General features: G+C 50.5%; 1 protein-coding gene across 1 annotated transcript in view; it reads right to left on the bottom strand.

Annotated features, from left to right (window-relative positions):
• Nucleotides 1-13856, bottom strand: part of AHRR (aryl hydrocarbon receptor repressor) — an 83857-nt gene that overhangs the window by 56682 nt on the left and 13319 nt on the right. The window contains exon 3 of the mRNA XM_037062924.1: nt 6773-6954. Coding sequence (XP_036918819.1) covers nt 6773-6954 — 182 coding nt within the window. The remainder of the gene's footprint in view (nt 1-6772; nt 6955-13856) is intronic.

Genomic DNA, 13856 nt, shown 5'->3' with positions numbered 1-13856 from the left:
TTTTGCTTGATTACCTTTTTTATTCCACTTTTTTTCTCTACTAGTTTGAAAGTTAAATCCCCCTTTTCTTGTCTTGATGATTATCCTGGAAATTTTACTGTAAATTAGCTCATCAACCTCCAAAGGTAATTACTACAAGAACAATTGAACTATTTAACACAAGTCTCCTGTTCCAAATACACATGCTCTTTTGCCTGGAATTTATCTCTTTTTGTTCTTACCATGCATCAATGCCATTGCTTTATATAGTCAGGGCCCAGTGTATCCACAGTCACACCTTCCCATCTTCCTTCTCCCTGCATCTTAGGTCCACCACCTGGAATTTCCTTCCTTCAAAATTTCCCTTAATAGAGTTCTCCTTGGGCTCTCGGCTTCACTTAAATTTGGTCTCTGAGGATTCCTTAATTTTCTACTGGCTCATCAATATATTTTAAAAGGCTTCAGATGTTTTTATCTTGTATTTTTGGCTGCCATCAGCAGGAGGATGGCCTGGTTCCTTATCCAGCTTGCTGCCAGGAAAGACTGTGTTTGGAGCACATTCCCCACCAGGCGCCGAATGCCAGGGCAGCTCTTCAGGTTACTTGCATTATAACAGGTTGTTAGTGTGGAACCCTTTTAGTCTGAATTTTGGCCAATGCCTGAAGGCAAGAGGTGGCAACTATACCAAGTCCCACAGTGAGAATCCAGGTGACCGAGGCAGGGCTGCAAAGCCAGCGTCAGGGATGAGACACATTCAGCCTGGGAGAAGGGTTTCCTTGGAAGGGCTGTGCTGTGAGTCCCATGCCCCCACCTTCACCAGGAGAGGGGTGGGGTACTTCTCTCTTCACCTTGTGCCCAGTGAGAGGGGCTTCATGAAGACCCCACGTGTGGACCTTCCATCTGCCTCCAGAGGCCAGTGGGGGCACTAAAGACTGGTGTATCCCTAACTCAGGAAATCCAAGGGGCAGAGGCTGCACCTGGAGCTCCTGGCAGGCAGTAGGACTGAGTGTGGGAAGTACCACGTGCCAACTGGGTGGGTCAAAGGTGCACATTTCCTAAAGAGCAGGTGAGGCCACACACCCAAAACATTGTCCTAGGATACCTCAAATCCTCCCAGGAAGTGCCTGCAGGCCTGAGAAGTGGCTGGAGGCACAATTTGTCACCTGGGGCTAAAGAAGGAAGTGCAAGGGAGCAGCAGGAGAGAATGGGTTGTCTGACTTGGCCAACAGCAGCACACAGATCCCTGGTGTATAGTCTCTTAAGAATCCATTAAAGCCCCCAAGAGCCCCCAGGCCCCGGCCAAGCAGCAGGTGCCAGGTCCCCATGGAGCCAGTTGCATGGGACCCATCCCAATTCTCCCCCTTCCCTCCTGCTGCTCAGCCTGCTTGGGGGGCAGTGACTGGAAGACCCCAAATTAACCATAAGGGACCAGAGAAGTCCCAGGACTATCCCTGTTCTTCCAGGCACAGAGAGGGAGCCAGCCCCCGAAGTTTTGCTGGGCTTGCTGGGGCAGCGAGAGAAAGGCAAAGCTGTTGATCCGTGCTCTGGCTCCTTGCTGTGTCCTTGTTCACCCGGTGGGTGAACGAAGGAATGGCCAGGGGCCTGCTCTTCCTCTTGGTCAGATTTATCTTCTGGAAATGATTAAGGGATGGTAGGAAAAATAAAACCAATGTGTAACATAATCAAGAGAGACTTTTCCACACAACTGTGTGGGGACCTCCCCAGGCCCAGGGTCAGAGGGGCAGGTGGCTACACAATGGTCACCATGACTTTGGTGCAGGACTGGTTCTCGGAGCTGAATGGTTCAAAGCGAGTGTGTCTTCACTGGACAGGCCTCAGGGTGAGCTGTGTTCTGGAGGGGCTCCGGCAGGAACAACCCACGTCTGTCCCGTGGGCACGGGCTCACCGGATGTTCGAAAGAGAAAAGGCTGTCTCACACCCCCAGCAGCACAACGGGGCCGTCTCAGTCTGCACTGCCTGCTTTAACAAGATGCCACACAGGGGTGGCTTAAACACATTTTGGAGGCTGGAAGCCGGAGAGCAGGGTGCCAATAGACTCAGTTTCCAGGAACCGCTCTTCCCCTGACAGTCAGATGCCGCCTTCTCGCTGTGTCCTCACATGGCCTTTCCTCAGCCCCACGGGGGACAGAGACGGAGGGAGTTCTGGCATCTCTTCTTGTAAGGACACCAGTACTATCAGATTGGGGCCCACCCTTGTGACTTCACTGAACCCTAACTACCTCCTTAGAGACCCCATCTCCAAAGAGAGCCACCCAGGGGGTCAGGGCTTCAATATGTGCATCCGTGAGTACACAAATATTCAGTTCATAACAGGGCTGACAAGGGAAGGATGACTCCAGGGAAGGCTGCAAACTGGTAGAATTTAGCTTAATAATTGTATACTCTTCAGTCCTGGGTTAGAAGCTTATTGATGGTCTCAAGGAGCACTTCACTTCTGACAGCCAACGAACATGGCCCTGTGTGGAGGTCCCAGGACACATGCTCGTGATTCAAGGACTTCTGCACCTGCCCGTCCCTGGTGGGGGTGACCATTCAGCTCAGGTGCCGTGGGGACCAGGGCCAACCACGCGGAGCTCTGGGATGGGAATGTGTGGAACTGGGTGTCAGAGGCTGAGCATGAAGTCTCAGAGGGACAGAAGGCCCAGTTTCAGCCACAGGGTACATGAAGACTGGGGTGGGGGCACCATGTGAAGAATCTCCAGGTTTTGAGATCTATGCCATCTCAGTGGTATTTACTGAGATCGATCCTCTCTCACTTGCACTTCTCACCAGGGTGTCAGGAGTACACATCTGTTACTCACTGGGGCACACTCTCCATGTGCCAGGCCTCCATGGACATTGGTCCTCTGTCGTCTGTGCGTGCTGCCCCTCCACACCGGGTACTGTCCCTTACACCCAATGAGACTCTCCGACGAGTGGGCACTGAGGCCTGACGGGCCATTCAGCCTAAGTGAGGAACTTCTTGGACCCGCATGTGCTGCAGTAGGAGGTCCAGGAAGGAACCCAGCTCTGCTCCAGCCCCACCTCGGGGGGCCTTCATGCTTCTCCTCTGCCCGCCTTCTCCTACAACATCTCTCTTGCGAATGCTCAGATTTACGAGTGGAAAACTCCGCTCTTCAGTACAAACAGAGGGTTTATAACTCAGAAGCTCCAGCCTTTTGCTCTATGCAAAACCAAATAAATAAAATAAAATGATCCCACTGTCTTTTAAAAATTCATGAAAGTCACCTCCGAAGTAAACATTACTGGAAATTTTCAGGCCATTGTTATGAGGCCGAGACTTTCCAGTGCACGTCCTTCCCAAAGGTGACTTTTTATAGAAGCTGTAATGAAATTAATTCGCTCACTTCTGAGTCAGGAAGCACAGATTAAGATCCAATTTTTATAGCTTGACTCTTTGCTAACTACACAGTGGAAATGAATTCAGGAAAGTGTTTAGAATTTCCTCTAAAATGTACAACTGCAGAATCCTTAATAGGAAAGGTGATGGGGAAACAGGTTTGTTATTTCACTCAGTGGTGACTCACTAAGGACATGGCCTTGTGGCCCCCACAGCATCGAGCCAGGCAGAGGGTCATGATGGACGCACCACATGCCCGCAGCAAGAGGTCTGCGTCTGAAGGGCTTCTTCGGTCACTCCCCCAGGAACTCCCAGCTCTGTGAACACAGCCCTTCTGGCCGGGCAGTCATGGCACAGTAACTTCTACAATCTCCGTTCTCAGAGTCACGTAGCTTTTCCTCATGAGACAGAATTCCTTCTGCTCCTCGAACGTCCCCGCAGCAGGTGTCCTATGCTGCTTGGTGGATGCCTGCCCTGCCCCCTGGGGACTGTCCCACAGTTAGCACGCACAGGAGCGACATCTGGTCATCCTCGGCTGTATACGTTACTGTGTAATGTTTGGTTATGACGCTTTTACACAAGGAACTACGTGACGATTTCAACAATTATCTATCCAGCAACCCCAGCACAACCAGGTCTCCAGGACAGGGAGCCTGGAGTCCCCACATCAAGATGGCAGCAGTGCGGCTGGGATTTTTCTTGGCTGCTTTACACATTTGAGTTTTTCCTATTTATAAAACTAATACACTTCGGTATGAAACTGGAACCCTGGGAAGTAGAACAAAACCCCTGGAACATCTCCACTGTGAGACCTGCTGCTAACACCTTCCTGTGTTCAGTTCTCAGGCGCTGGGGCTGGCCAGGCCCTAGGAACAGGGCTGACGATGTCCCCTCTGCAGGGTCATGGGGTGATGCTGAGTGTTCACGCCATTCGGGCACCCCCTCCAGCATCCCCAGAGCCAATACCATTCACAAGGGGCACTTAAGGTGTGTGGAGACCAGCACGCCCCTGTGGTAAGCTGTCACACGTGCCCACCACAGACCCTCCTCCCTGGAGGGACACAGGAGGGCCAGTGAGAGGCCTGTGCAGAGGCCTCACTCCAAGTCAGAAAGCTGGCCACACCCCCAGTCTCCTCGCAGCCAAGGAGGACCTGGCGGCCAACACTGAGCCAGGAGGACCTGGAACAATACTCCCTCCACCCCCCTCAGATGCCCCGCTGGCCAGATGACTGTTCGTTTTTTCATTTGAAAAGGAATGTGATTTAAGACCACCTGAGGGGATGTCATTTTCAGCTTCCAGTTGGAATACAGAAGCCCAAAGCCAGTCACCTCGCCTCACAACGAAACACTGAGTGACCTGCAAGTTTGCAAGTTTTCGTGGGCTCAGAAGAGACCCGAGGTCCCAGGGCAATCAATAACAAAAAACCCAAGGAAATAAAGGTACTTCCAGGGACAGAGAGGGCACAAGCCTGTTACTGTGGACACTGGGAAGGAGAATTCAGACGCATCTCAGACGTGATTCTGTATGTGGGCCCAGAACCCAGGGAAAGAACCCAGAACACTGACAGTTATAAAGGTTCGAGGTGGGACCTGCACCCACTGAAGCTGCTCCTGTGGGGACCTCGGGGTGGTCAGGGAGAAGAAGAGGGGGCTGGGAGAGTTCTAGTGCAGGCTGGGGGGGGGGCAGCAAGCCCATCACCCTAGGGCCTGGTAAAACCCCCCTCGTGCAGCTGGAGTAGGAACAGAAAATCCCTCTGTCCCTGGAGAAGGGGCCCAGACTACACCGGGAAGGCAGGAACACTGAAGAGGGCCCCTAAAGAATGCAGGAACACCTCAGTGCCGCCTGCAGAGGGCACCTGGCCATCTCACCTCCTCCAGGAAGCCCTCCAGCCCACTTGACCCTTCTGGTGACCCTCACTGAGTCCCCCACCCCCACCCCCCCACCCCCGCCCCAAGGCATCCATCGTTCTCTGATGTTCTCCAAACCTACTTTTCAGAAAATGTTTTGTGAGCTTGCCCCTCCAGCCACCAGGGTCTGGGTAAGAAACCCTGAATAGCAGCCTCTTAACCCAAAGGAAAAGCATGTGGTTTTCTGGGGAGACTGACCTAGGCTGAGTGCTGGGTGAGCTCCAAGCCCAGGCTGAAAAATCTCAGCCCACCATCCCTGCCTAAGGTGCCCATGTATGTGAGTGTGGGGTGGACACCGGCAGGTGGCTTCAGGTGGCACAGATATGCACAGGGAGCTGAGACACTCCAGTGGAGCCCTGGCATGGCTGATGCCAGCACATAGGACCAAGCCCCACTCAACACATTCACAGCCACAGCCTTATGTGCTCAGCCTCCCGTGGGGGCAGATGGCCTTTCCACAATGGGACAGCTTGGTGGGGCTCAGGACCAGCCCCTGAGCAGAGTGGGAACACAGATAGTTGGGTTTCACGCAAGGTTGGAGGGGAGCTGAGACCACCTGTGCAAAGTCTTCGCACTCAGAGCAGGGGCTCTCAGAGGCCAGTGGTGGCCAGAGGACTTGGGGCTCCTGCTCTGTGAGAGGAAAGAAGGCCAAAGGGACCCTATGGAGGAGGGATCGGTGTCCGGCTGGAGTGCATGGCAGCCAGAGCTGAGTCCTCAGGAAAGCCACCCTCCCTCTCCTGGAGGAACAGAGAAAGCTAGCAACGGGCAGAGGCTGAGTCACACCCCGGTCACATCTCCGTGCAAACTGCTCCCACTGGTGTGGAGCGTGGACAGACTTGGTTCACATCGTCCAGGCCTCGGCCCTCACCTACGGTCCATCCTCACTGCAGCCCAAGGCGTTTTGTTCAGCAGCAAGAGGAGGCACAAAAATTGACGGCAGGAAGAGCAGGAACTGTACAGTTGGCTGCATGCCCACTGCTCCCTGTCCCCCACACATGCCCACTTAAGACAGTTACCTTACCTGCTTCCAAAGACACATCGTAAGTTGATGGTTTTGTAAAAAGCTCACACTTAATTCACTGGGAGTAGCAGTCACAAGTTTTAAAATCAGTGGCAACCACATTTCTTTCTCAGGAGCTGAGCCAGGCCGCATAGAAAATAGCATGACCCAGACCATCAGATGTGGGTGAGCATGCCAGACACCCAGGACAGCCAAAGCAATCACGTGGCAGCTGGCCACCCAGCCTTACACTGGTCAATGGCAGGACACAAAGCAGATCCGCCCGGTCCCGTGGAGCCCTGGGGTTGTGAGGATGCCCCGTGGCCCAGGCACTGAGTGAGCCCAAGGTGGGGAGAACCGGCCCTGTCACTTCTACCAGAGCTGCTCTGGTTCATCAACACTCAGCAAGTCCTCCTCTAAATGGTTACCCAGGACAAGAGGCACAAACTGGACCATCCCAGCAGAGAGGGCAGAACCCAGGTGAGACCCAGCTGGGCACAGATGGACACGGGTGAGAGTCCTACCTTGGAAGAAGCTCTTCACCCTGAGGTAACTGACGCTGAGACGCAAGACTGAGAGTTTGTCCAGCTTAGAGACCACATCTGGTGGGAACGGCAGCAGGCTGGCCAGGTGGTCCAGCTCGGCATTGAGGCGGTCTCGGTGCCGCTTGGAAGGGTTCGACTTCTCAGACCCCACAGCGGGCTTCCTGTGAGGAAATGACCACAGTCAGACTTGGGTGACTCCACCAGAGGCCATCGGCCACACAGGAGGAAACCTGTCCCTGTTTCAAAGTGGAACTGCTGCTGGGAAAAAAGTGCTGGAATGAACCAAAACTCACCCACGCCTGAAAACGCGCATGCGAAGAACCTGAAGCTGCACCTGAGTGACCACCTCTTCTTATCGGAAGAGAGAGACTGAGAGATGAACAATAGCTGTAGCCTGAGAATGTGGCTTGGTTCGAGCTGTGTGACTCTAGCAAGTTCCTGACCTCTCTGTGCTAACTGTCCCGGAAGTGAGAGGACAGCTGGCCCAAGGCCACATCTGTTCAGCCTCTTTCAGCAACTCCTCAGAGTCTAAACACACAGCCTTCTTAGAACCTGGATTCCTAGTCCTGTAGTCTGGGTGCAAGTGGCCTCTCTGGGCCCCACCTTCCCCTCTACACAGCAGGGCTGCAAGGGAATGAGGTGAAGGTGAGTGAGAACCCTGGGCACCATGGGTGCTGCCCACCCACCCCTCAAGGCCTGCCACCAAGGGCTGTGCCACCATGCAGGTGGGCAAGGCCCCGGCTGCTTTTCCCCCTTGCCCACAACAGACCGGCTCTCCCCTCAAAGGGAGTGTCCCCTGCCCACCCTCCCTGACCCCAGACCCCTACCTCTCTCATTTGACCCCTCATGCCCTCCAGGATGACAGTCCCCTTCACCTGACCCTATTTCCTGCCTCACAGAACAGCTTCTCCCATGTGTCCTTTCTCGATCTCGTCACAGGAAACCTTCTGCCCCTAAACACAGCCAGAGCACTGGACCTGCTAGGAGGGGGCCCCAGCTCCAGGGCTCCTGACCCTCCCTGGGCTCCTGCTGCCTTTAGGCACTTGGGTCTCTTCTGTCCAGGAGTTCCTAGTTTTCTATTGCGTGTTCACTTGTAAGTACGCTGGAAGTAGGCTGTGAACAGGCTCCCTGTTCTGTCTGCAGACTCGGCCTCTGTGCTGTCTGAGGGCCTTGGCCATGAGGACCACGGCAGCACCTCCAGCCCCGGCTCCACAGTCACTTCTTTTTTTGGCGGAGAGGTAATTCACATAACATAAAACCAACTGACTTAAAGTGTGCAGTTCGGTGGCATGCCGACATCCACAGTGTTGTGTAACCAGCACCTCTGTCAGGGTCCAAACCATGTCATCAGCCCCAAATAAAACCCATACCCAGTTGCTCTCCGCCTCCCCCTCTCAGCCCAGGAAACCGCCATCTGCTCTCCATCTCAAGGATTTGCCTGTTTGGGACGTTTCACATAAATGGAACCATGCAATGTGGGATTTTTCGTGTCTGGCTTCAGTCACTGAACATCAGGTTTTTAAGAGTCACCCGTGGTGTGGCATTTATCAGAACTTTGTTCCTTTTTAAGGCTGAATAATGTTCCTCCACATGGATTTCCCACATTTGCCTATCCCCCCCCCCCCCCGCCAGCCCATGTACCTCTGAGTCACTTCCCCTTGGTGGGTATTCTGAATACCCCGCACAGACGTCCACATCCAAGTTTTTGCGTGGATGGGTGAGCTCAGTTCCCTTGGACATAAGCCCAGCAGTGGAGTACCTGGGTTGATACGTGGTTCTGTGCTTAACTTTTTGAAAAACTGCCAAACTGTCCCCATGGGGGCCATCCCACTTCGCATCACCAGCAGGAGGGACTTAGTTGTTCCACATCCTGCCCACGCTTGGGGTTTCTCCTTTTATTCTAAGAGACAGTCTCACTGGTGCGAAGCGGTATCTCGATGTGCTTTGATTTGCATATCCTTAATGACCAATAATGTTGAGCATCTTTTCGTGTAATTTCGGGCCATTTTTTGTATCTTCTTTAGAGAAATATCCATTCAATTCCTTTTTCAATTTTTAATTGGGTTATTTTGTCTTTTTATTGTTGAGTTGTAGGAGTTCTTTATATATTCTAGATACAAGTCCCTTATCAGATACATACTTTCCAAAAATTTTATCCTATATTTTTGGTTATCGTTTTGCTTTCTGTGGTTTTTTTGTTTGTTTGTTTATTTGTTTGTTTGTCTTAATGAGGCCCTTACACCAGATTTACTCACACCACTAGCCAAAACATAAATAGGCAAGAGACTTGGAGATACACTGAGCAGACTCCAGTGCAGACGGGCACTTGCTGGCCAGAGAAGAGGCCCACTCCGTCGGTGAAAGAGCCCCCCAGAAACAGGCAGCACCGATGGCACATGCGGGGTCAGAGGAGAGACTGGGAAATGGACAGGAGGCCCTGGCTCACATTTCACCTCTGCGCAGACCTGGGGGAGCTGTTGGCCACCTGCTCCCCAGAGAGCTTGTGTCTGAGAACGAGCTGAGTGTGACGGTTCTCCCACCCCTCTCCCATGGGATTCCTGGGGGACAGACTCTCGCCTGCTGAAGAAACAGGTGTCTGAAGAGCCTGACAATGACCTCTCTGCTCTTTCAAACTTTCTCAGAACACCTGGCTGCCCCTTGATACAGCTCCTCCACCCCACTCCCAGCCCCGGGGCCAGAGCGGAACCATCCTGCAGCCAGGTGGGTGAGAAGGGATGGGGTAAGGGACACAGGGAGGAAGTGCCCATCCCCCAGGGCAGAGACTCAGCAGGCAGCCGCAGGGACCAAGGGCCAGGACCGGAGCACAAGCAGAGGGCAGGAGGGGCTACAGTCAGCTCAGATAGAAGGAGAGTCATGAAGGGAGCCTCGTGACACCAAAAATATGAAATTCCTGTAATAAGTCTAACAAAAGACATCCCAGACACCTAAATCAAAACTATAAAATATTGCTGAGAAGAAATTTTAAAGACCTAAATAATGGAAAAGTTACACTACATTCATAGTCTGGAGATTTGGTACTGTCACGGTGGCAACACTCCCAGAATCTCATCCACAGATTCACTGCCACAGCGAGTAAAAGTCCCACAGGCCTTTCTACAGAAGTTGACAAGCGATTCTGAATCTGTGTGTAAGTGCAAAGGACCTAGAACAGCCTATTAGAAAAGAAGGAAGAAGTTGGAGGACTTACCCTGTAGCTTCTAAGCCGTCTCAAAAGCTACAATATTCAAGACGATTTGGCATTAGAGACAAGATATAAATATAGATTGATGGTACAAAATAGTCTAGAAATAGACCCACATATTTTTGGTCAATTCATTTGACAAAGACACTATTAAAGCAATTCAACAGGGAAAGAAAAAAGTCTTTTCAATAAATGGTGCTGATCCACTGGATGTCCATGGAAACAAGTGAACATCAACCTGTACCTCACACTACACCCACAAATTAACAAAATGGGTCATAGACCTGAATCTGCTACATCCTACAGTGTAACTTTACAAGAAAATGCGAGAAAATCTTATTGACCTTACAGTGGCTCCCGACTCTTAGAACACACACACAAATCATAAAAGAAAAAAGTTGATAAATTGGTCTTCATTAAAAATTTTTCAATGTCTTTTGAAAGTCACCCTTACAAAGATCAAAAAGGAAGCCACAGACAGGAAAAAGAAATTCGCAAGAGCTTACATCCAGAACATGGAATCAAGTGTTACAACTCAGTGAAAAGACATATAATCTGATAAGACAGGCACATTATTTAGGCAGACACTTCACCAGAGAAGATGTGTGGTTGGCAAATAAGTGCCTGAAAGGTTCTCAACACCAGCAGTCACTAGGGAAATGCAGGGTGAGAACCACAGAGCCAGAATGGCCGATGCTAAGGGGACCAGTGTCCAGGCCCCGGACAGAGTGCAGAGGATCCAGGACACTCACACTCGGACACCGAAATGTAAACAGTGCAACCGCTTCGCAAACAGTCGGGTGGTTTCTTAAGAAGTTAAACGCACACCACCTATATGACTCAGCAGTGGCACTCCTAGGTATTTATTCAAGGGCAATGGAAACACGCAGCCACACAAAGACCTGCACACTAATGTCCACAGCAGCTTTGGTCGCAAAGGCCTCCAACAGGGCCAGCCCGAGCTTCTGTCTGCCTGTGAATAAACAAATGTGGAGCTTCCAGTCTGGGCAGGGCTCTGATGCACCAACCTTGCAGGAATCTCCCTTCACAGTTGTTCTGCCCAGTCAAAGGAGCCTAACACAGTGGCATGTGATGCCATTTATAGAAACTTCCAGGAAATGCAAGCCAGTGTGCAGGGCAGAGCACATCACAGACTGCTGGGAACTAGGTACAGGAAGGAATGACAAGGAAACTCAGGGTGTGACAGGCATGTCTGTGACATTGGTTTCAGAGATGCTTTCATGAGTGTTCACATATGTCAAAACTGAGTGGATTGCACACTTGAAATCTGTGCAGCCCAAGGTACTTCAGTTATAGCCCAACGAAGATAGAAAATGCAGACAACAAAAGGGAATGCTCACTGCTCACTCACCCCAGGGAGCTCAGCGTGCCACCCCCGAGAGCACAGTCACGCTGCCTCCAGAAGTCCCATGCACCCAACAGCACCGAGGTCCACTCTCTCTGTATCCACTCTCTGCCTTCAGCCCCGAGAAAATTTTTCAGGCTCAGGTTCTTCCCAGGAGCCGGGTGCCCGTAAGTCCAGCCAAATTTTATCTTCTCTGTTCACCTCCTGCTCCATGGCTTTCATCACCCTCACCTTCCCGGGGAAAGGTGGGTGTGCACAGACACACTACCCACCACCCACTCCAGAGGGCAGGGCCAGACCATAGCCCCACAGCACTCCACCATGATGGGGAGGCTGGGACCACTGCTGGGATGCAGGGCTATAGCTCACTCCTAAGGAGGGGCTGCAGGCTTGGATGTCCTGCATTCGAACATCAAGAACAGAAGTCGTCTGGCCCCCAGTTTCCCAGAACGCGTCCCTGTGGAGATGCTGGGCACACATGCACACACCCAGCCGCTCTGCATGAGCTTCTCAAATCACTAGTCTAAAATGCTCAATTTAGAAATGGAAAGAAGCTGAAGAAGATATAAATAAGTGGAAGCATATACCATGTTCATGGATAAGAATTAATATCTTAAAATATCCATATTACCCAAAGCACTCTATAGATTCAGTGCAATTCCTATCAAAATACCAATGGCATATTTCACATAACCAGGACAAATATTCCAAAAACTTGTATGAAACCACAAAAGCAATGCAACAGTGTGCCCCGCACAAAAGCACATTGCACAAAAGCAATGTGTCCTGTAATCTTGAGAAAGAAGAACAAAGTTGGAGGAACCATGCTGCCTGATATCAAACTATATTACAAGGCATCAATAATCAATACAGCATGGTACTGGCATAAAACAGACACACAGATCAGTGGAACAGAATAGAAAGCCCAGAAATAAACTCATGCCTTTACAATAAAGTAATATTCGACAAAGGAGGCAAGAACACACAAGGGGTAAAGACAGTCTATTCAATAAATGGTGTTGGGAATATTGGACTTTATATGCAAAAAAACTAGACCACCTTCTTACACAAAATAAAAGAATGAACTCAAAATGGACTTAAATATTAGACTTAAGACCATAAAAATCCTAGAAGAGAACACAATAAAATCTCAGACATTTTTGTAGCAATATTTTTTCCTGATATACTTCCTTGGGGAAGGGAAACAAAAGAGAAAATAAACACAGCCAAGATGGAGGCATAGGTGGAAACACTGTGCCTCCTCACACAACCAAAATTAAGGACAACAAAGATTTAGAAACAAAAACACAACCAGAACAGACAGAAAATTGAACTGTATGGAAGTCCGACAACCATCTAACCAGACCAGTAAGAGGGGTGAAGTCGGTGGCTGGGGGAGAGGGGTTGCAGCAGGAAAAGGCAGTGGCAGCCAGACCCAGGAGTGAAGGCAGCGTGAGGCTGACCGCGGTCACACATTCATGCACAGATAAACTAGGCAAAAACGGGCAGCAAGACAGACCGCATAACCCAGGGCCCCAGGGATGGGAAATAAAGCCTAAAAGCACAGAGTGAAAAGGTGCCGGCTTATGGGAAGTAGCAGAGGGGACTGAAATCTGAGAGAGAGCAGAGCAAGAGACATTGCTCCCTCCCTGACCTCACCCCCACAAATGTTCCCAGCGTCACAACCCAGGGACGTGGGTTGCCCGGTCCTGGTAAACACCAAAGGGTATACCCCTCATACGTAACTGGCAAGATCTGACCAAAAATGGCTGAATCAGAAGAACAAATCAAAGCCCCAGAGTCAATACTTTTAAGCGACCAAGAGATAGCCAACCTATCAGATGCACAGTTCAAAACACTGGTGATCAGGATGCTCACAAAACTGGTTAATTTTGGTCACAAATTAGATGAAAAAATGAATGCTACATTAAGTGAAATGAAGGAAAATGCACAGGGAACCAGTAGTGATGGAAAGGAAACTGGGACTAAAATCAATGGAGTGGACCAGAAGGAAGAAAGAAGCAACCAAACAGAAAAATATGAAGAAACAAGAACTCAAAAAAATGAGGAGAGGCTTAGGAACCTCCAGGACATCTTTAAACATTCCAACATCCGAATTATAGGGGTACCAGAAGGGGAAGAGGAACAGCTACAAGTGGAAAACTTATTTGAAGAAATAATAAAGGAGAACTTCCCCAATCTGGCAAAGGAAATAGACTTTCAGGAAGTCCAGGAAGCTCAGAGAGTCCCAAAGAAGTTGGACCCAAGGAGGAACACACCAAGGCACATCATCATTACATTAGCCAAAATTAAAATGAAGGAGAAAATCCTAGAAGCAGCAAGAAATAAGGGGACAGTCACCTACAAAGGAGTACCCATCAGACTGTCAGTGAATTTCTCAAAAGAGACCTTACAGGCAAGAAGGGACTAGAAAGAAGTATTCCAAGTCATGAAATCCAAAGACCTACAGCCAAGATTGCTCTATACAGCAAAGC

The sequence above is a fragment of the Sturnira hondurensis genome, unplaced genomic scaffold (assembly GCF_014824575.4).
Source record: "Sturnira hondurensis isolate 20B ecotype Veracruz unplaced genomic scaffold, ASM1482457v3 Scaffold0014384, whole genome shotgun sequence".
NCBI lineage: Eukaryota > Metazoa > Chordata > Mammalia > Chiroptera > Phyllostomidae > Sturnira > Sturnira hondurensis.
Note: the sequence above shows the minus strand (reverse complement) of the source record. Positions and strands in the feature narration are given on the sequence as shown.